The sequence below is a fragment of the Emys orbicularis genome, chromosome 8 (genome assembly GCF_028017835.1).
Source record: "Emys orbicularis isolate rEmyOrb1 chromosome 8, rEmyOrb1.hap1, whole genome shotgun sequence".
NCBI classification, from domain to species: domain Eukaryota; kingdom Metazoa; phylum Chordata; order Testudines; family Emydidae; genus Emys; species Emys orbicularis.
This window is the reverse complement of record NC_088690.1, coordinates 56924346-56950973: the sequence shown is the minus strand read 5'-3', so window position 1 is coordinate 56950973 and position 26628 is coordinate 56924346. Positions and strand designations below refer to the sequence as shown.

Sequence of the window (26628 nt, the reverse complement as noted above, 5' to 3'; positions counted from 1 at the left end):
AATCGTAAGATTTTGCAAGATCAGCTCCCTGGTTTCCATACCACATAGAAATAGTTCCAGACTCTCATAATGATGTAGCATTAAAATGAAAATGTATGAGATTACCAACTGGATGCATTAAATACACCTCGTAAATGTCTCTACAACTTCTAGTGAAACAACTGCTTATAAAACAACTATACAGCTGTATACCTGGGCCTGTCACTCATCCAGCTGTTACCGGTATTTATGTTTGCGACATTTAAAAGAGAAAGGCCCAGTTTAGTTAGTTTTCAATCCCCACTACAAAGACAGATCTCAAGAGAGAGCTGGAAAGCTGCTCTCTGGCGAAGAAAGATTAAAGAGACAATGCTGGCGTCGAAGCTAGGACTCCCCTCACAGCAAGTTGTCTTTTATGCTTTTAAACAAAAAAATGCCAGCCTATTTGATAACTGGGATTGGTGGGCAGAGCCCATGGGAACAAAAGGACTGCCTCCTCAGGTGAGAGGGAAGCCAAGCCTGACAGTGAATACACAGCACAGGTACAGGATGGCAGTGTGATAGAATGTACCCATGTCCACACCCTATTGTAATAATCTTTGTACAAGGTATGTCTTGTAAGTATCATTTGAAGACCCATAATTTGCTGGTCAATATTGTCCTAATAAAATGTGTGTGGCAACACCATATGTGAAGTTACATCCTACAGGGAAATCGTGTAATTAACACATGTTCCAAATTGTGGTTTGCAAACAGGTCTGTCTCAAACAAAAGAACATGCGCTCCGCTTAATTTGCATTTTAGCAGTAAACAGGGCCATCAAGCAGGAAGGGAGACAAAGGACTGGGAAACAGGAGGGAAAACCAGCAGGGAATATCCTGACATATAGACACTCTGTCTCCTGAATATCAGCTGGAAATGTTTTCCAAGAGGGGGACTCAACGATAGAAGGAAGGACTAAATGCTCCAAGGGACCTCCTCCTGCTCCCTCTTTCTCTGTCCATCAATTAACTGCACCAGAAGGGAGAAAGGAGGCAGCCATTGAACAGAGGAAGGGGTCCTGACCTAAGTTCCCTGTAAGCTGCACGGCCGCGCAGCAGCCTATTTAGTGATGCACGGGTGCTCAGGGAACCCGCCGCAGCTGGGTGAGGGGCGCCCCTCTGCCGGCCCAAACTCTGCTGCGGCCCGGACCTGCCATGGCGCTCAGCCCCAGGTGCGGCCGGAGCGGCCCAGACCCGGCCCCAGGCCTGGCCCGGCCCCAGGCCAGGCCTGGTGCGGCCTGCACCCAGGTGCAGCTGGGGTGCACCTCCCCGAGCCTGGACCTGCTGGAGGAGCGGCACCTATCCTGCAACCCCAGACCTGGCACTTGCCCTTCTAGCACTTAGTTCTTCCTTTCCTCAATGTAATTGTCCTCCATGAACCCACTCAAACATAGCATCTTTACAGCTGAGTGCTTCAGTGCTGAATCCAGAGATCAGATCCACTGACTGAAATTCCAATACCCTCTGCCCACCCAGCCCCTTCCCCACTTTGTATGACACTTTTTGGCAGCTGAACGAAATGGTGCTGAAAAGGAAGTTAGTCAATGGGATTCAGCCATATAACCTGAAGTGATACAACATGCTACAGCTGAGAAAGACTCTGAGGGCTTGGAAAATGTCTATGATGCTGTATGCTGCGTAAACACTTGTAGACATAAACTGTCAATTCTGGAAATAGGTTCAGGAAATACTCCGAGGGCTCCTTGATTATTTCCTTGACCCTGAAACAGAAGAACAACAATTGATTTTTCACTTGGGAAGCCTACCCTGCTAAAAAGTGTCAAAGAATCAGAACAAATGGTCAGGTTTCCCCATTTCTTTCCCTATAGAGTGAAAGCCATTTCAGCAGCTTTCTGAAAACAAGAGAGAATTTCCTAGAAATGATTAAAAGACGGTTACTTGCCTCTCGTAACTGTTGTTCTTCGAGATGTGTTGTTCATGTCCATTACAATTAGGTATGCACACGTCACGTGCACGGATGTCGGAAACTTTCCCTTAGCAGCTCCCCTCGGGATGGCAGAGGAGCCCCCTAGAGTGGCGCCCTTATGGCGCAGTATATAGTACCCTGCCAGCCCGAACCCCCCTCAGTTCCTTCTTGCCATTCACTCCGACAGAGGGGAAGGGGGGGCGGGTATTGTAATGGACGTGAACAACACATCTCGAAGAACAACAATTACGAGAGGCAAGTAACCGTCTTTTCTTCTTCGAGTGCTTGTTCATGTCCATTCCAATTAGGTGACTTCCAAGCTGACCATCGGAGGTGGGTAGGAGTCATGGAATGATTGATTGGAGGACAGCCCTGCCAACTGCTGCATCATCTCTGGGCCTGTTGGTTGATGGCATAGTGGGCTGCGAACATATGCACTGAAGACTAGGTAGCTGCTTTGCAGATTTCATGGATGGGTACCTGCACCAGAAAGGCGGTCGAAGACGCTTGTGCTCTCGTCAAATGGGCTGTGATTGCTGGAACTGGGACCTTAGCCAACACATAGCATGTGTGAATGCAGTCTGTGATCCAGGACGATATGCGCTGCACAGATACTGGAAGGCCCTTCATTCTATCGGCTATGGCCACAGACAGTTGGGTTGATTTGTGAAAAGGCTTCATGCGCTCTATGTAGAACGCTAAGGCTCTTCGAACATCTAGCATGTGCAAGCTCCACTGCTGCGGGTTCGTGTGGGGCTTTGGAAAGAACACCGGCAGACAAATGTCCTGTCCCATGTGGAACTGGGAGACCACCTTGGGGAGGAATCTAGGACGCGGTCTAAGTTGTACCGTGTCCTTATGAAACACCGTATAAGGGGGTTCAGAAGTGAGAGCCTTTAGTTCAGATGCTCTCCTTGCTGAGGTAATGGCCACCAAGAATGCTACCTTTCATGAAAGGTAGAGGAGGGAACAAGTGGCCAGGGGCTCGAATGGTGGGCTCATGAGTTTAGAGAGGACCAGGTTCAGATTCCAGGTTGGTACTGGTGGTCGAGAGTAAGGGTACACCCTTTCCAATCCCACCATGGGATTTGAGAACACCGAGCACCCAGATTCCCCTGGATGGAAAGCTGAGATAGCTGCCAGGTGCACTCTGATGGATGAAAGGGATAGGCCTTGTTGCTTGAGGTGAAGCAGGTAGTCCAGAATAACTGGGATAGATACCTGGAGCGGTAGCAGATGTCTGGGTTCGCACCAGAAAGAGAACCTTTTCCACTTGGCCAGGTAAGTTGACCTGGTGGAAGGTTTCCTACTGCCAAGGAGTATTTGTCTCACTGGCTGAGAGCACTGGCTCTCCATCGAGTTTAGCCATGGAGCTTCCAAGCCATGAGGTGCAGGGACCGTAGGTTCGGGTGGAGAAGGCTCCCGCGGTCATGAGTGATCAGGTCCGGATACAGGGGTAGGACTTTTGGGGCGTCTACCAATAGTTCTAGGAGTGTCGTGTACCAATGCTGACGTGGCCAGGATGAGGCAAGCAGGATTACCATTGCTCTGTCCCTGCGTATCTTGAGCAGGACCCGGTGGATCAGTGGGACTGGAGGGAAGGCATACTTCAGGCCCTCGCCCCACTGCATTAAGAAAGTGTCAGCGATAGAGCCTGGGCTGTGGTTTTGAAATGAGCAGAACCTAGGGCACTGTTTGTTATCCTTAGTGGTGAATAGATCGACTTGGGGATAACCCCACTTTTGGAAAACTGACTGCAGGACATCTGATCGGACCAACCATTCGTGAGCTTGGTAGGACCTGCTGAGGCGATCGGCCAGCTCATTCCTCACCTCGGGGAGGTAGGATGCTTCCAGCTGAATGGACTGGGCTATACAGAAGTCCCAGAGGAGAAGAGCCTTGCGGCAGAGGGATGAGGAGCAAGCTCCACCCTGTTTGTTTATGTAGAACATGGTGGTGATGTTGTCTGCCAGGACTGTCACGCTGTGACCTTGCAAAGTTGTGTAAAAGGTTTGACAGGCCAGACGAACCGCTCTGAGCTCCTTCAGGTTTATATGAAGGGGTATCTCGTCCTGTGACACAGACCTTATGCAGCCCAGCCCAGATCTGATGCGTCTGTTACTAGCATCAGAGAAGGTTGGGGTGTAGCGAAGGGGACTCCTGCACAGACTACAGATTGGTCCAGCCACCAACACAGAGACTCTCGGACTTGCCCGGGTACCATTACTATCATGTCCAGGCTGTCTCGGGCTGGGCAGTAACATGATGTGAGCCACGCTTGTAGGGGCCTGAGCCTCAGTCTGGCATGCTTGACTACGTAAATACAGGCTGCCATATATCCTATTAGCTTCAGGCAACCCCTGACGGTTGCGGTGGGGTATTGTAATATCATCCTGACAATTTGTTCTATGGCCTGAAACCTGGGTTCTGGGAGGCTCACCTTTGCCTCTACTGAGTCCAGGACCGCCCCTATGAATTCTATCCTTTGGGTCGGTCTGAGTGACGACTTGCTTATGTTGAGAAGGAGCCTCAGTCTGTGAAATGGGTCCATGACCAGTGTAACGTGGGACTGAACCTGATCTTTGGAGCTTCCTGTCAGCAGCCAATCATCAAAGTACGGGTGCACTCAAACTTGTCTTTTACGCAAAATGACCGCCACCACCACCATGCACTTGGTGAACACGCGGGGGGCTGTGGAAAGGCCAAACGGAAGCACCGTGAACTGGTAATGCTTGCGGTTTATCACAAAGCATAGGAAGCGTCTGTGTGCCGGATGGATGGCAATGTGGAAATAGGCGTCCTTCATGTCGAGGGCAGCGTACCAATCTCCTGAATCCAGTGATGGGATGATAGTGCTTAGGGTGACCATGCGGAACCTGAGCATGACCATAAATTTGTTGAGTCCGTGAAGGTCTAGAATGGGTCATAGACCCCCCTTTGCCTTGGGGATTAGGAAATAACGGGAGTAAAATCCCTTTCCCCTTAGTTTCTGCGGAACCTCCTCTACCGCCCCTATGCAGGAGGTGCGATCGCTCCTCAATATAAGGAGTTGCTCGTGAGAGGGGTCCCTGAAGAGAGACAGCGAAGGGGCGTGGGTGGGAGGGAGGGAAGGAGGAGAACTGGAGGGAGTATCCCACCTGCACCATGCATAGGACCCAGCGGTCCGATGTTATACGGGACCACGCACGGTAGAAGTGGGATAGCCGGTTTAAAAGCTGTGGGGAGGGATCCTGGGACTGGATTGGTAGGCTGTTCTCATGCGTGCCTTCAAAACCCTTGCTTGTTTCCTGGCTAGGGCTTATTTGGGCCTTGGTTAGATGCGTTATTGGATGGCCTGCATCTATTATTTCTGCCTCGCCTGCAGTAGGGGTCTTGTCTAGCGTGAGTTTGGTATTGCCTTTGCTGTGGAGGTTGAGGCCTGAAGGGCTTCCTCTGGGTTGCTGGTGTATGCATCCCCAGGGATTTCATCGTAGCCCTGGAATCCTTGAGGCTGTGCAGCCTGGAGTCTGTTTGCTCCAAGAAGAGGCCAGAGCCTTAGAAGGGGAGGTCTTGCACAGTTTTCTGGACCTCGGGAGGGAGGCCTGACGCCTGTAGCCATGCTGAACGCCTCATAACCACTCCTGAGGATATGGTTCTGGCCGCAGAGTCAGCCGAATTGAGGGAGGATTGCAGAGATGTTTTGGCTACTGCTTTCCCTTCCTCAATTAGCGCAGAGAACTCTGCATGCGAATTCTGTGGCAGGCGATCCTTAAACTTGGACATAGCATTCCAAGAGTTGAAGTTGTGTCTTTGGCCTGTTGGCTGGCTATCCTGAGTTGCAGGCCACCCGACGACCTTCCAAAGGCCTTTGGATTTTGGTGCCAAGGCTTGCTGACCCTGGCGTTCTCTCTCATTTATGGCTGACATGACCAGGGAGCAAGATGGAGGGTGGGAGAACAAGAATTCATAGCCCTTAGATGGGGCAAAGTATTTTCTCTCCACTCCCCTGGCCGTCGGTGTAATAGAGGCCAGGGGTTGCCAGATAGTCTTATAGTTACTCTGGATAGTCTTAATTAGTGGCAATGTGACCCTTGAGGGACCTTCCGGAGCCAGGATATCACCCATCGGACCCTCCGGCTCGACAGCCTCTTCCGCCTGAAGGCCCATGTTAAGGGCGATTCGGCGGAGAAGTTCTTGATGGGCCCTATGGTCGAGAGGTGGGGGTCCTGATACAGATGTACCCGCCACTGCTTCATCTGAGGAGGAAGAGGATGTGTGCTGCGGCTGGTTGCCATCATCCTGACCTTCTTGTAGTTCCCCATAGTCCTGGGCCGTGTCGGGGCCTGTCAAGGCTATCGCCTCTTGAGATGTAGACTGTGCCTCCTGAGGTCTTGGGGTCATGCCTCTCGGTAATGGTGCGGGCAATGGACCTGCCTCTCTCGGCTGCTCTGGGAGATCTGAAGTCGGCCTAGAGAGCGTGGCCTCTCTTGCATAGGTGCTGACTCCGTGGGTGCTCCAGCCCTGGAGCACCCACGGGGAAAAATTAGTGGGTGCTCTGCACCCACCAGCAGCCAAGCTCCCCGCCCTGTCCCTCCTGCCTCACCTCCACCTCCTCCCCTGAGCGTGCCGCGTCCCCGCTCCTCCGTCTACCTCCCAGTGCTTGCCGCCGCCAAACAGCTGTAGCAAGCTCCGGGAGGGAGGAGGAGTGGAGAACGTGGCACACTCAGGGGAGGAGGCGGGGAAGAGGCGGAGCCGGGGATTTGGGGAAGGAGTCGGAATAGGGGCAGGGAGGGGGTGGGGACTTTGGGGAACGGGTTGGAATGGGGGCAGGAGGGGGCGGGGCAGGGGTGGAGTCGGGGTGGGGCCAGGGACAGAGGGGGGTTGAGCACCCACCGGCGCTGTAGAAGTCGGTGCCTATGCTCTCTTGCCCTCGAGGTGTGCTTATATGGTGACCTTGAGTGGCATCACGTTGAATGCCCAGATCTAGAGGCTCTATAAAATGTGCCCTGCTGTTGGTGGTAGGCCCATGGGGTCCAAAAGGGCCACTGCCACGGAGGCGGCCACTGTGGCTTCCAAGCTGTGTGGGACTCTCTGCTGGTCATGGTCTGCTATAACTGGAGTGACCGGAGTCGGCTTCAGAGTCTGAAGAGGCTGAAGGGGAGAACCAAGGCAGTGCCGATGGTCCTTGGGCGACCGTGAGGTGCTGCGAGATGCGGGCTGGGGACCGGTGCTGAGAGGATCAGGATAGTGAGCGGTACCGGCTATCCCAAAACCTGGACCATCTGAGTGTATGCAGTGCCAGGGAAGTGGCTGGTACCGTGCTTCGGTGCCAAGCTACCGATGGCGACGTCGAGCGGTGCCGGGTCCCCGGTGGCGGTGCAGAGGTCGCGTCTTCATCTGGTGCCGTAACCTCATGTGGGGTTGTCGGTTCCGGGGAGTGGTGCTGCGGCGAGCTCGAACGGGAGCAGTGCCGTGAGCAGTGCCGGATCGGTGACCTTGAGCGGCGCACCATTGCCGGTTTCCCTCTGGACAATATCTGCCTGGGCGGTGCCGGAGGCTTCTCCCTGCATGGGAGGGGATTAGGTGCCGACAGTTCAATTAGGTCCTTTGCAGCCTCAAATGTGTCAGGTATGGAGGGGGGTTCCAAGACCTCCTCTAGACATTGGTCCACGCTGAAGTCGCTGGGCACTAGACTCAACGGTGCCTGAGGCGCTGGAGTCAATGGTGCTGGCTCCTGGTGGAAACCAGAGTCCTGTCTCTGAGTGGTAGGCGCCTCTCTGAGTGTCTTGGTCGCTCTTTGAGGGGAGCATCCTCTTTCCCCTTTCTTATGGCTCTTGGCCGGTGCTGGGGAGCTTGAGCGGTGCCAGGGCTGGTTGGCTCATTTCAGTGCCGGAGATTTACGGTGCCTGGAATCTCTAGAGCCCGGTGCTGAATCGTGCACTGATGCCAGGGCACTTCTCACCGAGGAGCTCGGGCCCAGTACCAGGCGGTCTGGGGCCGCTGGTTGTAACGCAGCTTTCATGAGCAGCTGCTTAAGATGAAAGTCTCTTTCTTTCTTAGTGCGTAGCTTAAAGGCCTTGCAAATTTTGCAGCACTCAGTCTGGTGTGCCTCCCCCATACACCTAAGGCAGGAGTCGTGGGGGTCGCTGTTGGGCACAGACTTGAGGCAGGTACGCAAGCTTTAAACCCCTGGGCTTGTGGCATGCCTTGCAGCCCAAGGCTGGTGCCTGGAACTAAATCCCAGTCACCTCTAACTAAAACTGTACCTAACTAACTTATAAACTATATAAGAACAACTGTCTAACTGGTAAAAACTGAATTGCTAAGGGATCACTCGCAAGCGAGAGCACGTTCCAACGCCGTCACAAACGGTAAGAAGGAACTGGTGGGGGGGGGAGGGCCGGCAGGGTACTATATACAGTGCCATAAGAGTGCCACTCTAGGGGGTTCCTCTGCCATCCCCATGGGAGCTGCTAAGGGGAAAAGTTTCCGACGTCCGTGAAAGCAACGTGCGCACACCTAATTGGAATGGACGTGAACAAGCACTCAAAGAAGAATATCCATTATCTTCCTGATCTGAGACATTCTGCCTTTTCCAATCTCTCCCACTATCCTTCTATTTCTCCATCCCACGGGACTAATCTCTTCATGGATGAGGGGCCATTTATCTCATTATTTTCAAAATCCTCATACAGTCAAAGACCTTAATAGGGCATGTCTTCACTGCAGAGATAACATGGGTGACTGGAACCTGGCTTAGCCTAGACAGGGTGTGAGCACTGCAGCCACATGGCAAAGCACACTTTGTTACTGTGTTCTCACTGGTGTTGCACTTCCCTCTGTGTGTTGCTAGGACTTCTGGAATCATATCCTATGGTTCTTTGTGCTGCAGTAAGCAGAGCTGCAATACGATTCTTCCCCAGTGAGTTGTGGGAGAACTTGTCTGTCCTTCTGGGCCCACATGGGAGGGTTTGGAGGACTATCAGCACTGCAGTAATTTAGCCTGACTCCTCACCACAAAGTGGGCAGAGGAGCATGGGCTAAAAGCACCACTGAACTTGGGCAACAGAATTTCTTCTGCAGATGGGAGGAGGGGCTAATGGCAACACCTGAGTAAGAGCTTGAGTTAACGCTGCAGTGAAGACAGACCCATGTAGGAGGAGAGAATTATGATCCCTTAGCAGCAGGACTTATGCTTCCTAATTTATAGATAAAGCACCTAAGTGCTATAAAGATAAGTGCTTGAGAAATACTTAGCTAGATGAGGTTTTTAAATGTTGGATATAATAATGAAAAAAACTATAGTACAAGCAGCCCATCCTGGGGTTGTTTGCCATAGAAGGAAGCACCAGCATCTGGTGAAAACAGAAGGTCAGGCAGCTGATATTCAGAGATATCCTGCAGCAGCATCACACCATTGCATTAGCCGAATCATCATCTATCATGCAGAGCTCTTCCATATTATGATTATAGCATGTGTTTCTCCTGTTCCTAAAGCATGAGGATGTGGAAATAGTTACATTACCTCTCTGGAGAAGCCTGGTAAACGACACCACGGAATAAGAACTGTTGATCAATGGGTGACCACAGTGATGATCTGGAAGCAAAAACTAGTTCCCAGAAGCATCTTGATCATGTAAACTGCCTTTGGGTGGTGAGCCTGGGGTTATCTAGAGTACCCAGCCTGGCACTTAGTATTGTGACTTCATAATATGATACACTGTATCCAAATAACATTATTCTATGCAAGTACACAGCACTGTGCTGCTGGAGGAGCTATCCTTCATAACCTGGACACGCTTTAGTTTATAACATGCTGGGGTACCGGGAAACGCTCTTTTTCCCACACCCTCCATATTTTTACCCTCCTAGAATGGTAGCATGTCCTTTTGAAGAAGGGATTCCTGTCTTAAACCTACCGGGACTCGCAGCCTTTTACAGTCAGACAAAGATTCCCAGGGACTGTTCATCCTTGGCACAGACTGTGAAGCAATCACTTACTTTTCTTCCTTCTCATCAAAGTGCTCGCCCATGTTCCTGATGAACTTCAGTAGGTCCGTGACATAGTTTTCATACTGTTTCTTCTTGTTCTTGTTCTGGTTCTTCTTGTTGTTGTTGAAGGGGTTCAACATGCTGTCCAGAACCAATTTGTCAATCTGAAATAAACACTCTGGATTATTCCATCCCATTCACACATCACAAACTACAGCCTCCCCTGGCTGCAGCGGTCTCACTCTGCAGAAATATCATGCACACAAATTTCTCATCGATGAAGCAATATTTTATGGCACTTATATTAAAATGTATGCTTAACAGCATACAAAATTTCTGTGGTTTTATCTGTTTTTTGTTATCTGCATGCAAAGGGAAAAATAGATTAAAAAACAGAAAGTCTACTCTTTCACATGCATATAACTCAAACATGGCTCTCCAACTCTCCAAAAAAGAAATATTAATAAGTTGAGATCAAATATGTGCTGTTTCATCACAACTCAGAAAGGAAATTATAAGAAAGCCGGGAACAATTCGGAGGACAATTTAAAAGGAAAAGACCTTCTCAGTCTGTAGGAGAGCATTTTCTGCTGGCGAACAATATAATAACGGTACATATATTTTATATGCATGTGCAGTAGGAAACTCCAAAAACCTTCACTTGTGTTTTTATGACTAAGGGCTGCATCTCTGGTGTTTTCACATCTGTAATGGAAATGAGAAGCATGTCTGAACATGCCAAAACCCCTGCTTTCTCCAGATGCTAGGAAGGGTGCCCCACTCTAGTGCAGAGGGCACTGGGGCAATTCATTTCAGGAAGAACCCAAGAAGAGGGTATATGCAGTGGGAGAAGTCTAAGTCTCCCCCTTTCCTTGCACATTGACACTGACCCATGCTGCAGAGCACTGTGATACCAGGCCCTTTAAGTTATAGGGTTGAGTCAATGTTGTCTTGGTTTAAGGCAGACCAAGTATTAACCTTTCTGGAGGAGTTCTAGCTATCAGAAAACGTTTTGCCATCTGTGCCCAGTATGGTGTGTGGCCTTTTCTCTGGGATGCAGGCCTTGCTGCACACATTCAGGCCTTTGGTACCTTGACGACAGATTGTGTTAATGCACTTTGCATGTGACTACATCTAGAGACCACTTGGGAAATGCAGCTGCTTGTTCAGCAGAACATGCCAACAGCACGTAATACCAGGGTTCTGCAAGTTTCACAGGTTGCCTGAGAGTTTCCAGGTGGTGTCAAGGTGCTAATTTTAGCCTTTAAAGTTGCAAATAAATTAGAGAGATCTCCCATGCAAGACTTATCGTGCCAGAGCACCCCCTCTCGGTGCAGCATGGCCTTGCAGCAGCTCTGTCTCAGCTTCCCCACCGTGCTCTTCAGCCTACTCCAGCCTTAGCTATGACTAGGCCCTCCGGCCAAGCCCCCTTAGAGAGTTCGACCCCTTTGGGGTAAAAGAGTCCTTTAGACAAAGGACAACTTAAAACAAAGGAATCTTCAGCCCAGCTGGGCTCAACCTCCAGCCCCCTTCCTTGCAGGCGGGCCCCAACTGCAATGGGGCTGTCTCAATGCCTACAATGGTTACTTTGGCCCTGGTCAACCCAACAATACAGTCCAGGCCCACCCTGCTACAAAGGGCTCTGGCCAGCTACAGTCCTCAGACAGCTCCTGGCCCTCAACCAGGCTTCTTGCCCTCAGGTAGGAGCAGCCTGTCCACTCTTCTCCCCAGACAGCCCTCAACTGCTGGGCTTTCCTCCTTTCAAGTCCAACACCCAGGACTAATTGAACAGGGCTGACTGGGCCAGGCCTCTTGGCCCTTAAAGGGGCAGACTGCCCTCTCACATCTCCTCGGTCCCCAGCAGAGCCACTCCAGTTGGAATACCCGGATTTAAACAGAAGAGAGCTGATGGCAGGCCATTCACCATAAAGGCCCTGGATCTGGAATTTGATTCTTCACTGGGTTCGCCAGGGTGTGGATTTGTTAATCTTCTGGACACAACACATCTCTTTCCCAAATGCCCTTCTCTTTGCACAGGCATTTGGGGAAAAGCAGGGCTGAGAGATAAAAGGGCATGATTATTATTATGGCTGTCATCATGATTTAGCGCTAGATCTTCAGGGGTGTCTGAGTTCTACTGGGTGAGAGGGACAAAGGTGGTTTTGTATCACCTTTCCACCCTCATAGTTGTGACACTATTTGGAAAGGTCCATATGGACTACAATACTGTCCGAGGATCCCCAGAGCTCAGAGTACCCTGGCCATCCTCATTTCCACTCCAGCAATGCTCCCTACCCCATGGGGGCTAGGTAGGGTGACCAGATCGCAAGAGTAAAATATCAGGACACATTGGGCGAGCGGGGCGGGGGGAGGGGAGAGGACGACAATGACAGACACAGGTGCACAGAGCCATGAGAGGGGGCCCTAGGAAGCTGCGAGAGGGGGCCCTAGGAAGCTGCAAGAGGGGTTTACGGCCCCTGCTGCAGCTCACACCACAAGCCACAGGGCAAGGACACCTATTGAATTCAATGAGAATTTTGCATGTGAATTGATGTACCTAGTTCTGAGATTATAAAGCCAGAAGGGATCCGGTGATCACCTGGTCTCACCGCCTGTATAGCACAGACATAGAACTTTCCCAAAATAATTCCTAGAGGATAGCTTTTAGAAAAAGCTTTTAGAAAAACACCATGACCCTTAGTATATTGTTAATCGTTAATTACTCTCACCATTGAAAAGGTATGCCTTATATCCAGTCTGAATGTGTCTAGCTGCAACTTCCAACCGTTGGCTCATGCTCTACCTTTCTCTGCTAGACTGAAGTGTCCATTATTAACTATTTGTTCCCCATGTAGATACTTACAGTCTATAACCAAGTCACTTCTTAACCTTCTTTTTGTTAAGCTAAATAGATTGAGGTCCTTGAGTCCATCACTATAAGGCATGTTTTATAATCCTTTAATCAGTCTTGTGACTCTTCTCTGAACACTCTCCAATTTATCAATATCCTTCTTAAATTGTGCACACCAGAACTGGACACAGTATTCCAGCAGTGGTTGCACCAGTGCCAAATACAGAGATAAAATAACCTCTCTACTCCTGCTTGAGATTCCCCTATTTAGGCATCTGGTCACCCTATTTCTGTATGCATTTCCCCAGGTTTTTTTGTAAAAATCAAAACTGAACTGCCCCAGAAATTCTGTCATGTGAAATTCGCATGGCTCCAACCCTGCCGATGAACCTTTAGATCCACTGCACAGACTTCTGCCACTTGAGCTAATGGAATAAGTGATGGCAGAGGCAGTAGGTTGTCATCCTATATGTGATAGATCAGCTCTATAGGGGGATGAGACACTTTTTCTGCCACTGGGTTTCACAGATATCTGCTGACAGAAGAGGAACTGTGAAACTCAGGAATCCTGGGTCTATTCCAGGCTCCTGAATGGAGTGCTCTCTAGTAGTCAAAGACCCTTCTTCCCCGTCCCCTCCAGTCTATGTCTATCCTATTGCTGTCTAACCCACCCCAGCTCCTCATCTGATTTCAACTGCCCCCCACTACCACTCTGGATTCCTTGTCCCAGTTTCCTGGTCCTGTCTCAGTCTCCTCTCTCCCCGCCCCCATCCCTCAGATGGGATGTTCGTTCCAGACTGGCAAAATTATAAGGCTTCCCAACATTTCAACACTTCCCATTCTAAATTTTCGGTTGCTTAACTATAGGCTAGTTCTGCCTACAACAAACCATATTCAGAACCTCTGATTAAAGGGATTATAAGTGTAGCAACCTCCATCATAACTAGTCACCAAAGATTGAACCCGAGCCATCCAGACTTAAAAGCATGAGCTTCTACTACTTGAGTTCGAGATATAACTCCCTTAGCTGGTAGCTATACAGTTATCCTCTAAAAATCCACCAGAGGAGGGCACAAAACACATGTTGGACAGTGAATTACAAAAGTGCCAAATATTATTATTAGACCTGCAATACTTTTCACAATGAACATCAGTGGGGGATAAACTGGGAGTTTAAGAATATTTGGAAAACAATTTTAGAATAACATTCAGTGCTGTGGTTTAAAAGAAAAAAAACCTGTTAAAACTCATAACTTAGCAGTATTCAGTGTTTGAAAAAAAACAACTTTTAGGAGCTATGGGATACAAGTTAAGAATGTTGAAACAGGAAGATGTTATGCTTAGTTACCACTTGGGCAAGGCGGTGTGCTATGTAATACTTGCAAGATTTCACTGTAATGTTTTACAGTATATAGCAGCGCAATGCTGATTCCATTGATATTGTTGAGCAATTCATGCTGATTTTATTTCAGCCCACATCTTAATAGTTTTGAATACTATAGATCACAATTTTCAGTTCAGTTGGTCTGAACATGCAGAGCTTTAAAACTGCTATGCTCTAAACTGTATATTAACTACAATTTTATAAACCTGCATGTCAGAGAACTGTGTGCCACTACTACTAGACAATGGCACAAGGCAATTCAGTGTGAATCACAGAAATGTAGGACTGGAAGGGACATCAACAGGTCATCTAGTCAAACCCCTGCACTGAGTAATAACAACACTAGACCATCCTTGACAGGTGTTTGTCTAACCTCTTCAAAAACTCCAATGACTGCTATTCCATAACCTCTCTAGGTAATTTGTCCAGTGCTTAACTACCTTTACAGTTCGGAAGTTTTTCCTAATGTCTAACCTAAATCTCCCTTGCAACAATTTAAGCCCATTGCTTCTTTTTCCTGCATGTCCTGAGTGGGACGGGGGTGAGTCCAGGCAGTGGGATTGGGGGGAGGGAGGGCGAGGAAGTCGGTGGGTGTGTGGGGATGGACCAGGGGAAGCAGGGTGGAGGAACTGAGGGGGACAGGACTGGGACTGGGGGAGTCGGGGGGGCTGAGGGGGATGGGACAGGACTGGGATGGGGGGAGTAGGGTAGGGGCTGAGGGGAGCATGAATGGGACAGGGTAGAGAGCTGTGTAGAGTGGGGCGGGGCGGGGGAGACAATGGGGCTGGGCTGGGGAGGGTCGCGGGGTTGGGGAGAAGGACAGGGTCTGGAGGGAATGAGACAGAGGGGAGCAGGACTGGAATGGGGGGAAGTTGAGGGGGTGGGACAGCAGGGGGAGCGATGGGGGTGGGATGACGGGAGAGGCTGAAGAAGAGATTTGGGGTAGGGCAGGGACTGAGGGCAGTGAGTTCGGGGTGGGAGGTACAGGGGGGACTGTGGGGGAGGCTGAGGGAACAGGGTCAGGGTGGGGGCTGAGGGCAGTGAGTCGGGTGAGATGATTGGGGGGAGGGGAGGGACTGTGGGGGAGGCAGAGGGAACAGGGTCAGGGGGCTGAGTGCAGTGGATTGAGGGTGGGAGGCACAGGGGGGACTGCGGGGGAGGCTGAGGGAACAGGGTCAGGGTGGGGGCTGAGGGCAGTGGGTCTGAGGGGAGCCCCCCCAGAGGGACCTGCCAGGGGGCCAGGTGAGCCCAGCAGTGCTTACCTGGAGCGGCTCCCAGGAAGCATCCAGCAGGCAGGTCCCTCCCAGTCCCTCTGGCCCCTTCCTAGGGTTGGGTTGGGTCGAGGGGAGGGGGGCAGGGGCGGGGGCAGGGGGGCTCTCTGCCCGGCGCCCGCTGCCTGTTGCCAGAGTCTACAAGCCCCGCCCCGCTGCAGCACGCATGGGAGCGAGACCTCCTCGCTGCCTCTCTGTGTGCCCGGGGCAGGGGCAGGGCTGCGCTCTGCAGGCTCCTGCCGGCCGGGCAGCGGGCCCTGTGGGCTGGCGCCGCCGCGCCGGGAGCTCAGCTGCGCGCTGCCCCAGGGCCCAGGGAGGAAAGGTGAGTGGCGCCGGCACCGCCGGCTTGCCGCGGTCCCCCTCATATAGGGTGACCAGACGTCCCGACCAATGTAAGGTCAGGACGCGGGACAAGTCCCCTAAAATCGGGACTGTCCCGATAATATTGGGACGTCTGGTCACCCTAGGGCTAGGAACAAGTGTCAGAGCTGACTACATTGTTTTTATGACACCTGGATATTTCTATGTTCAAGAGGAATCCTCAGTTACTCCATTAGGGCAGCCCTCCATCCCGTGTACACCACGGAAGAGGTCTGAAGGGGACAGAACTGGGGCAGAGGATCTGGGTGGTACACTGTCCAGCTGTGGTTTTTTACTGTGCTGAAACTGTGAGGCACATGGGGCCTGGGATGGATGCCTATGTTAGTCTTTATATATTAATTCGTTAAATAAGTGAAAGCTGTCTAGAGGCTTGTCTATATTAGAAAGTTTTGCCACTTTAACTATATTAGTATAATTAAAGCAGCAACCTACCCCCTGCTATGGACAGTTATATCCATAGAAAAGTGCCTTGTATCAGTACAGCTTATTCTGGTTCTGGAAGGAAAATAGGCTGTACCTGTTGTGATACAGGACGGCCAGGGAGCAGTGGGAGAGGGGAAATATATAAGCCATAGGCTAATTAAGGCATTATTCCCTGTAGACTAGGGAGGGTTGCTACAGGTTAATTGGAGCACTTATAGTCAATTAAGGCCCTGTCAGGAACCTAATAAAACTCCCTGCTTCAGGCAGTCAGGGGGAGAAGGAAGGAGAGAGGATTGGAGCTTGGAGGTGTGTTGTGAGATTTGAAAGACCAGAGAACTGAAGCAAGGGAGACCCTGCCCTGGCAGGGCAGGGAGACTCCCTCCCCTAGCGTCTAAGGACTGAAGGTAACCCCACCCAAGGGGGAAGAGGGTAAGAAACCCGCAGGGGTTGAGAGGGGCTGGGACTCAGAGTGAGGAGCTAACCCAGACCCCTCCCCTGCTTCCCTCCTCTACCACCTTCCCGGGACCCTTGGCATACAAGACTAGGGCTAAGGGGTGGCATCTTAGCCCCCCACCAAGAAAAGCACGGGACCCACCATACTAACATCGGCCATCTTGTCACACTGTATAAGGCACCTTTATACTAGGGTTACCATTCGTCCGGATTCCCCCGGACATGTCCGGATTTTTGAGCTAAAAATAGCATCCGGTGGGAATTTGTAAATGTCGGGACTTCCCCCCCCCCCCCCCATGCAGAGCGCGCGCGGCTAACAGGGCAGCCGGCTGGATGGTGCCACTTACATGAGGCTCTGACAGCCAGAGAGAGCCCCTCCTCCTCTCCCCTGCAGCTGAGATCACTCCCTCCCTGCATTCGCAGATCGCCTCCGGCAGTCTGGAGCTCCTCCCCCGCTCCTCCTCCCCTGCCAGCCAGCCTGCCGGGACAAGCGTGCCGGGACGAACAGCTCAGGCCGTTCCTGAGCAAGTTCACACAGACATTAGGCGAAGGCCAACAACAAGCGGGCCAGGGGGTCGGAGAAGGGGCAGGGAGGTTTTGGATGGGGCAGTCAAGAGACGGGGGGGGGTTGGGAATTAGTGGGGGGGCTTTCTGGGGGAGGGTGTGGATAAGGTTTTGGGCAGTCAGGGTACAGGTAGGGGGTAGGGTCCTGGGGGGCAGTTGGGGGGGTGTCTTAGGAGGGGGCAGTTAGGGGATAAGGAACAGGGAGGCTTAGGTAGGGGGTGGGGTTCTGGAGGGCAGTTAGGAGCAGGGGTCCCAGGAGGGGGCAGTCAGGGGACAAGGAGCGAGGGGGGGGTTGGGAGTTCTGGGGGGGCTGTCAGGGGGCAGGAGTGGGGAGAGGGATCGGAGCAGTCAATGGGACAGGGAGCAGAGGGGTTTAGATGGGTCGGGAGTTCTGGTGGGGGCTGTCAGGGGGTGGGGAGTGGTTGGATGGGGCGTGGGAGTCCCAGGGGTCTGTCTGGGGGTGGGGGTGTGGATAAGGGTTGGAGCAGTCAGGGTACAGGTAGGCGGTAGGGTCCTAGGGGGCCAGTTAGGATGGGGGGAGGGTCTCAGGAGGGGGCAGTCAGGGGACAAGAGGCAGGGAGGCTTAGGTAGGGGGTGGAGTCCTGGGGGGCAGTTAGGGGCAGGGGTCCCAGGAGGGGGCAGTCAGGGGACAAGGAGCGGGGGGGAGGGTTGGGGGTTCTGAGGGGGGCGGGAAGTGGGAGGGGCAGGGGCGGGGCTAGGGCAAGACGGGGGCGGGGCTAGGGCGGGGCTCCTCCCATCCTCTTTTTTGCTTGCTGAAATATGGTAACCCTACTTTATACTTATGTAACTGTGTCCACATTAGGGCTCATACCAGTACAAATACATCAGCTAAAATAACAGCCCTAGCCGACAGTTATTTACCCAGATACAACTTTTAAGTGTAAACCAGGTCTAAGATTCTTCTGTACTGCACTCATTGCCATTGTTGTCAAGCACCTTCCAAGCTCAAATGCTTTTTAACAAGTTCCCTCTTTTTTTCCTCCCTTTGCACACCCTCACAGCTGCAGTCCAACACAGGGCAAATTACTCTAACCGCCTTCTCCATTTAAAAGGCTTATCACAACTTAAGCAGCGAGTCGCTAGGGCGATGTCTACAAACCACTCTCTGGAAGCTCCAGGTACACCACTCCAGCAGACAGTGATGGTAGTTTTTAAATCTCCTAGATTTGATTAGATTTTGCCTCCATGTTGTCTGGATAGGGATGGCGTTACACTTCCAGTTAAGGTTTAAAATGGGGCCTGTAAGTCCTAGGAGAAAGCTTTCCCCTTGTGCGTCCACAGCAAAACAGCTTACCTGCTCAGTCCACTGCTGCAAAGGGTGCTCATCACAATTCAAAGCTTTCAGAATCTCACTCTCATTGTTGTGATGCTTGGTGTTGCGTGTTTTGATATCGCTCTCATTCCCAACGTCTCTCAGGAACCTGTACCTGCTGTGGAATCAACGGCACATTGGGGATGCCCTGCTGCACTGATTCTTGACAGAATGGGGCAGCTTGCAAATCTGCTGTTTGAGGGTCTGTAATTTTCATTCATGGTACTTACGTCTGCTTGCTCCAGAAAAAGGGATGTTGGATCAAGTCTCTCAGCAGGTTCTCAACTGGGCTTCCTTCATCAGGAGAGACCAGACTTTCCCTAAGGTCTGCAATCTCCACATAGTCTTGCACATCCTCTGGACAATTTGCATCCAAATTGTGTCTATCATTTTCCTCAAAGGGGACCTTACCCACTGTTACAACATACAGGATCAGCCTTCTGAGTGCCTGAGCATGAAAACAAATGGCTGTTTCACTCCAGGGCACACAACCTCCCACCAAAGAGAAACAGAGACAGAGAAACTATCTTCTAAAATCAGCACTCTGAGTGTGTGTACGTGTATGGCAGCAATTACTTCATGAAGTGTTTGTATTAGAGAGCCCACCGCACTGAAAGCATAGAGCAAAATCAGGAAGTGACTTCCAGGAGTCATAGAAAATCGTCGTTCCTAATCACTCTCACTTCCTTGTACTGTGGTTTCTTGTGCTATCAGAATTTCCAGAAACCACGCTGTTATACATTTCCTTTTGAATATGCAGGAAGATCAGCTGATTCGCCCCAAGAAAGCAAAGAAAATAAATTAATAGAAAGAAGGAAGCAAAAGACAAAGGGTGTGAGGGGTAATCGGAAACATAATATTGGTTTAATGGAAAGTTACCTTCAGGTCTTTGATTATAACATCATCCTTCTGTCCTTCACTCAATCTTTTGCTCTTATCAAAATCTGCTAAGCGAACTTTACCAGCAGCATCTGACAAAATAACAGGAATAGTTAAGCCTGTTGTCTGTCTGTGTGTTGCGCTCCTTTTCTCTGGTACCTGGTTGAATTATTCGCATGACCCCAGAATTCTCTGGTAGATTATTCAGTGGGATGACCTGATCTCTCAGTAGGAGGGCAAAACTAATGTGATACTAATGGCTGCTGTACTACATGAGCACGAATGCACACACACACTCTCTGTGCATAAAGATCTCTACATTGTGACATATACGGTCAGCTCTATAATGCCTCGCTTTCTCAACTATGAGCAACAGGAGAATAGAATAAGAATGATAAGAACACACAAGCTAACCTATCAAAATATTACGTGGGTGTAGATCCTGATGGCCAAATCCAAACATGTGTAGTTCTTGAACTGCCTCAAAGAGTGTCTTAAGAACACCCTTGCAATTCACTTCATTCTCTGATGCACTCAGGTGTTCTTCAAGGTTCTTCTCACAGAGCGAGAGGCACAAGTACAGGCAGGGTTTCTTTTCCTCAGCACCAAAAAGCTTTACTAAATGGTTGCTGGTCAGACATTGTTCAAGGCACATTTTCTCTTGTTTAGCAATTTCTGTGCCAATGCAGAATATCTTCACAGCCACCTCTTTACCATCATAGAGTCCCAGATAGATGCCCCCTTGGGAGGTTCTCTGAATCCTGAAATCATTATGTTGGAGGATTTTAAGTTTTCCAATCATAGGACGATACATGTTGTAGAGAACCTTCAGCTGCTCTCCCCAGCGTTTGCTGGTGGGTTCCCAATCTTGAGGTTGACTTGGACCAGCCTTGGCACCGTACTGGCGAAGAAGATCTGCCATTTTCTTATTGTATTTCCTATTGACAATCCCAATAAGGTCCCCAAGGTCAGTCCTTGCCCCCCTTTCACACAGTAGCTTTGCTATTTCATAATAGTTTTTCTCTACAGCTATCATCAGTGCTGTTTTGCCCTCTCTGTCAGCATCATTGATGTCAACTTCATTCTTCTCCAATAAAGCTTTCACCAAATCCAAACTTCGCATCTCGACTGCCAGGATGAGGGTAGTTTTCCCATGTTCATCTCTTCTGTTCACATCAACACCACAATCCAGCAGGAAATGAACTATCAGGAGAATTGACTCCCTTGTTTTGTTATCACTTGGAAGGAAGGCATGGATTAAAGCATTCCTGTCCTGGTTGTCACAGATGTTAATGTCAGCCTTCATCTCACTGACAAGAATGTTTACGACTGAGAGGTGGCCCTGCCTGGCAGCATCCATCAGGGCTGTTGCCCCCCCTTTATTCAGTGTCCTTTTCTCCTCGTTAACCACCCTCCGCAAATTCTTTTCTGCCCCATTATCGTACAAGAATCTTAAGGCCTCCTCATGCCCATACCAAGCAGCCTCCATAAAAGCTGTGAAACCATTGTCATCATACTCATTGATTTCTGACCCCTTAGAAAGGAAGAGCTCTAAAAGTCTCACATTTCCCACTATCCCTGCTACAAGAAAGGGAGTGGCACCGTTTTTCTTCCTAGCACACGGATCAGCACCCTTCTCGAGCAGAAGATCAATTATCTCTTCCTGATCACCCCGTACAGCGCTGTGCAGAGGTGTCCAACCACCTTCTACCTTGGAATTAACATCTGCTCCTTCCTCCAACAGCTGCCAGACTGTCTCTATTGAATGGTTTTGGACAGCATAGTTTAGCAGAGAGGGTTTGTCTGCCGCTGTTTCATTTCTGGAGGTCAATACCTTCTCCTGGCTGTTACCAGTGGCCTCCATGACTGTTAAGATAAGTGGCTGTGCTCTTGTTCTGTGTCCCTTTCAAATGGAGATTCTTCAATATAATGTACTTCCTGGGCTCTCCTTTAAGACGGAAGGCACGGATTGGTCAGGCCTTTGTTGTCGGCACATGAATGGAGTTTTGCTGATGAAATGCACCAGCACTACCCAGCTCCAAGGGCTCCATGCTTCACATATTCCACCTTATTAGCAAAGAGAGAAAACAAACCTGTTTACTGACTCTTAAGACTTTACAAGTGTGCTTGATAGGCGATAGTTAAAGCTACATTTTAGTCATGGGTATTTTTAGTAAAAGTCATGGGCAGACCATGGGCAGTAAACAAAAATTCACGTCCCGTGACCTGTGCATGATTTGTACAATACCCTTGACTAAATCTTGGGAGTGCTGCGGGTGCTCATGGGGGGGGGGGGAGCCTGCAGCTGCTCGTGAGGGGAACGTCCCGGGGGGCGCAGCAGGTGCTGGAGTGGGGGGCTGCGGAGGCTCAGGGGAGCAGCAGGTGCTCAGGGGGGTAGCCTGGCGGGTGCAGCGGATGCATGGGGAGGGCCTGCAGGTGCTTGGTGGGGCTGGTACGGGGGGGCACTATGGGTGCTGGAGGGTAGCACGGGAGGGCGCCGCAAGTGCTCGGGTGAGAGCAGCCCGGGACCTCCACTGGTGCTGGGGGGGTGAGAGGGGTTGGCAGGACTGGCAGTCTCCCTGGCTTCTCGGAAGCAGCGACATGTCCCTCCCCAAGCTCCTAGCTCCGAGCGCTGCCAGCTCCGCAGCTCCGATTGGCCGGGAACCACAGCCAATGGGAGCTGCAGGGGCGGTGCCTGCGGGCAGAGGCAACACAGTGAGCTAGGAGCTGAGGGAGGGACACGTTACTGCTTCCAGGGAGCTCCCCCCCCCGAAGGAAAATGCTGGCCAGAGCCCTCACCCCCTCCCGTGCCCCAGCCCCCAGCCCTGAGGCCCACCTCCCCCACCCAAACTCCTCCTGTTGCTACTGGGTGGGGAGGGGCGGTGGCCCGAGACTGCCCCAGCAGCAGCCACTGCAATGGGCCCAAGGGCTGCCTGACCAGGAGCCAGCCGCACCGGCCACTGCAGAAGTCACGGAGGTCATGGAAAGTCACGTAGCTGTGACTTCCGTGACAAACTTGCAGTTTTAGTGATAGTCTATTGATCTGTAAGAGACAGGACGGTGAAGGTTACACCACATGGTTTTCAGAGCCACAAGTGATTGTGTGTGGGGCAGGGGGAGGGAAAGGGGGATTATATCAGATTTCCTCTGGGTCCACATGCAACAGCCCCTGCTAATTTGGTTCTGAGTTTCTTATCAGTACAGATTGACAATCATAATGAATTGGTAGGGGTGGGAAAAGTGGTTTGTACTTTTAAGCAAGTGCACAGTACTCTTGGGTGTGCTTGTCAGTGGGGAGAAGACACCCCAGGAAGGGTGTTTGTCATCTGATTTACTCTGTCATTAGATACTGTTGATGGTACTTGGGTTATATAAATATGGCTGTGTATTCTGCAATTCTGAAGCTGCTTGAGTTCCTACAGAATTACTCTCTGTACAGAAGAGTGCAGGAGATTCCAATCTTTTAATTTTCAAAAAACATGACTGTGTCATCATGACTGTGAAGATAACCTTTCGAATATGATCTGAACAGAAGCTGATCTTAACTGAATGTTGACTCTGGAACATAATGAGGAAATTTAATTATTCACTGCCAGTAAGTGTATTAGAAAGATCCAGCTACTGTGCTTCTCTGTAACTTTTACATTTTCCAGATGCTGTTGCAGAAGTTTCAGTTCACTACAGAAGTTAGCACTATAGTACCACAGAAACCATGGGTCTTGCTGTGAAATTTAGGTTAAACTTGCTGCAAAATACACATGACCTTCATTATATGTATCAAACACTTAATGCATCACTTGCCCCATAACCTCAGCCGTGCAGAACACAACGCCATCCACAGCCTCAGAAACAACTCTGACATTATAATAAAAAAAGCTGACAAAGGAGGTGCTGTAGTCATCATGAATAGGTCGGAGTATGAACAAGAGGCTGCTAGGCAACTCTCTGACACCACATTCTACAGGCCATTATCCTCTGATACCACTGAGGGTTACCAAAAGAAACTGCACCATCTGCTCAAGAAACTCCCTGAAGAAGCACAAGAACAAATCCACACAGACACACCCCTAGAGCCCCGACCAGGGGTATTCTATCTGCTACCCAAGATCCATAAATCTGAAAATCCTGGACACCCCATCATCTCAGGCATTGGCACCCTGACAGCAGGATTGTCTGGCTATGTAGACTCTCTCCTCAGGCCCAGCGCTACCAGCACTCCCAGCTATCTTTGAGACACCACTGACTTCCTGAGGAAACTACAATCCATTGGTGATCTTCCAGAAAACACCATCCTGGCCACTATGGATGTAGAAGCCCTCTACACCAACATTTCACACAAAGATGGACTACAAGCCATCAGGAACAGTATTCCCGATAATGTCACGGCAAACCTAGTGGCTGAGCTTTGTGACTTTGGGTATGTCTTCACTACCCGCCGTATCGGCAGGTAGCAATCGATTTATCCAGGATCGATATATCGCATCTCGTTAAGACGTGATATATCGATCCCCGAACGCGCTCACCGTCGACTCCGGAACTCCACCAGAGCGAGCGGCGGTAGCGCAGTCGATGGGGGAGCCGCAGTCGTCGATCCCGCGCCTTGTGGACCCCAGGTAATTCGATCTAAGATACTTCGACTTCAGCTACGCTATTTGCGTAGCTGAAGTTGTGTATCTTAGATCGATTTCCCCCCCCCCCCCCCCAGTGTAGACCAGCCCTTTGTCCTCACCCACAACCATTTCAGATTTGGGGACAACGTATACCTTCGAGTCAGCGGCACTGCTATGGGTACCCACATGGCCCCACAGTATGCCAACATTTTTATGGCTGACTTAAAACAACGCTTCCTCAGCTCTTGTCCGCTAACGCCCCTACTGTACTTGTGCTACATTGACAACATCTTCATCATCTGGACCCATGGAAAAGAAGCCCTTGAGGAATTCCACCAGGATTTCAACAATTTCCACCCCACCATCAACCTCAGCCTGGACCAGTCCACACAAGAGATCCACTTCCTGGACACTACAGTACAAATAAGCCATGGTCACATAAACACCACCCTATACCGGAAACCTACTGACCACTATACTTACCTACATGTTTCCAGCTTTCAGCCAGACCACATCACAGGATCCACTGTCTACAGCCAAGCCCTAAGATACAACCACATTTGCTCCAATCCTTCAGAAAGAGACAAACACCTACAGGATCTCTATCAAGCATTCTTAAAATTACAATACCCACCTAGGGAAGTGAAGAAACAGATTGACAGAGCCAGAAGGGTACCCAGAAGTCACCTACTACAGGACAGGCCCAACAAAGAAAGTAACAGAACGCCACCAGCCATCACCTACAGCCCCCAGCTAAAACCTCTCCAGCGCATCAAGAATCTACAACCTATCCTGAAGGACGATCCCTCACTCTCACAGACCTTGGGAGACAGGCCAGTCCTTGCTTACAGACAGCCCCCCAACCTGAAGCAAATATTCACCAGCAACTACACACCACACAACAGAAACACTAACCCAGGAACAAATCCCTGCAACAAACCCCATTGCCAACTCTGTCCGCATATCTATTCAAGGGACACCATCTTAGGACCTAACCACATCAGCCACACCATCAGGGGCTCGTTCACCTGCACATCTACCAATGTGATATGTGCCAGCAATGCCCCTCTGCCGGACAGTCTCTATGAAAAAAAAAAAAATAGACACAAATCAGACTTCAAGAATTGTAACATTCAAAAACCAGTAGGAGGGCACTTCAATCTCCCTGGACACTCAATAACAGACTTAAAAGTGGCCATTCTTCAACAAAAAAAACCTTCAAAAACAGACTCCAACTTGAAACTGCAGAACTGAAATTAATTTGCAAATTTGACATCATCAAATTAGGCCTAAATAAAGACTTGGAGTGGCTGTAATTTTCCCTCTGTTGATATTCACCCCTTCTTGTCAACTGTTGGGAATAACACACTTCCACCGTGATTGAATTGGCCTCGTTAGCACTGACCTCCCCCCCCCCCCCACTTGGTAAGGCAACTCCTGTCTTTTCATGTGCTGTAATATATATACTACACCTGCCTACTGTATTTTTCACTCCATGCATCTGATGAAGTGGGTTTTAGCCCACGAAAGCTTATGCCCAAATACATTTGTTAGTTTCTAAGGTGCCATAAGGACTCCTCATTGTTTTTGCTGATACAGACTAACACGGCTACCCCTCTGAAACCTGATGCTTCCTGTTCTTTGTTGGCGAATATAAGTATACGCATATCTATTACCCCATTAAGTTTTGGACAGGTGGCTATGCCCTTAGCCCTGTGAAGAGACCAATCAGAAAGCAATATTAGACAAAAAGTCCCACCTTACCCCTGCTCCCTTTCTGCCCAGTGAGAAGCCCATATTTGTCCGTTAGACTTTCTTGACCCTTTCATCATTTTCTGGGGTCAATCAGGAAGGAATTCAGGGTCTGGAGGCACACCTATCACTGACAGGCCATTATCAGAAAGTCTTTAAGAATAGTGGGTACATTTAAGACTTTCCCCCCCCAGATATAAAATGGGCCATTAGTTAAAATTTAGACATATCCTAATCAAATGCGAGTAAGGGCTCACAGCATTATATAATGTGAGGAGGGGAAATGGGACAATATGAAATTAAAAAGGTCTCTAATGAATACTCTCCAGGATCAAAGGGTATTTTATTCCAGTTAAGGTTTGTTGTTGTTCTGTCTTATGAAGGAAATGAAACCAAGTTACAAAAGTAATAACTTCTTTTCCCCTTTAAAGAAAGGTTATAACCGTTACAGAACAATAAAATTCAGCCTAACTGTCAAAGGTGACAGTTGTTAAAGACATTTACCAAGGACTAGCTCCTTCTGGGCTCGCTTGTTTGTGGGTCTGACAGAAAAGAATTCTTTTAAAGGGAAACTGGCAGAGAAGCTGCAAAGTCTTACAGGAAAGGTTTAATTCACATAAGCTTGATTATCTTCTGAGAAAACCAAATGAATCAAGTATCAGAGGGGTAGCCGTGTTAGTCTGAATCTGTAAAAAGCAACAGAGGGTCCTGTGGCACCTTTAAGACTAACAGAAGTATTAGGAGCATAAGCTTTCGTGGGTAAGAACCTCACTTCTTCAGATGCAATACTCCCAATACTTGTGTTAGTC

General features: G+C 50.0%; 1 protein-coding gene across 1 annotated transcript; it reads right to left on the bottom strand.

The window, feature by feature from the left end:
• Positions 1-1602: 1602 nt before the first annotated feature.
• LOC135882593 (2-5A-dependent ribonuclease-like) lies at positions 1603-21321 on the bottom strand. Its single transcript, XM_065409547.1, has 6 exons — positions 19872-21321; positions 19458-19549; positions 18809-19026; positions 18561-18696; positions 9928-10082; positions 1603-1741 (listed from the first exon to the last, which is right to left on the bottom strand). The coding sequence occupies exons 1-6, from the start codon at positions 21319-21321 to the stop codon at positions 1603-1605; spliced, it is 2190 nt and encodes a 729-aa protein (XP_065265619.1).
• Between the last annotated feature and the right edge of the window lie 5307 nt (positions 21322-26628).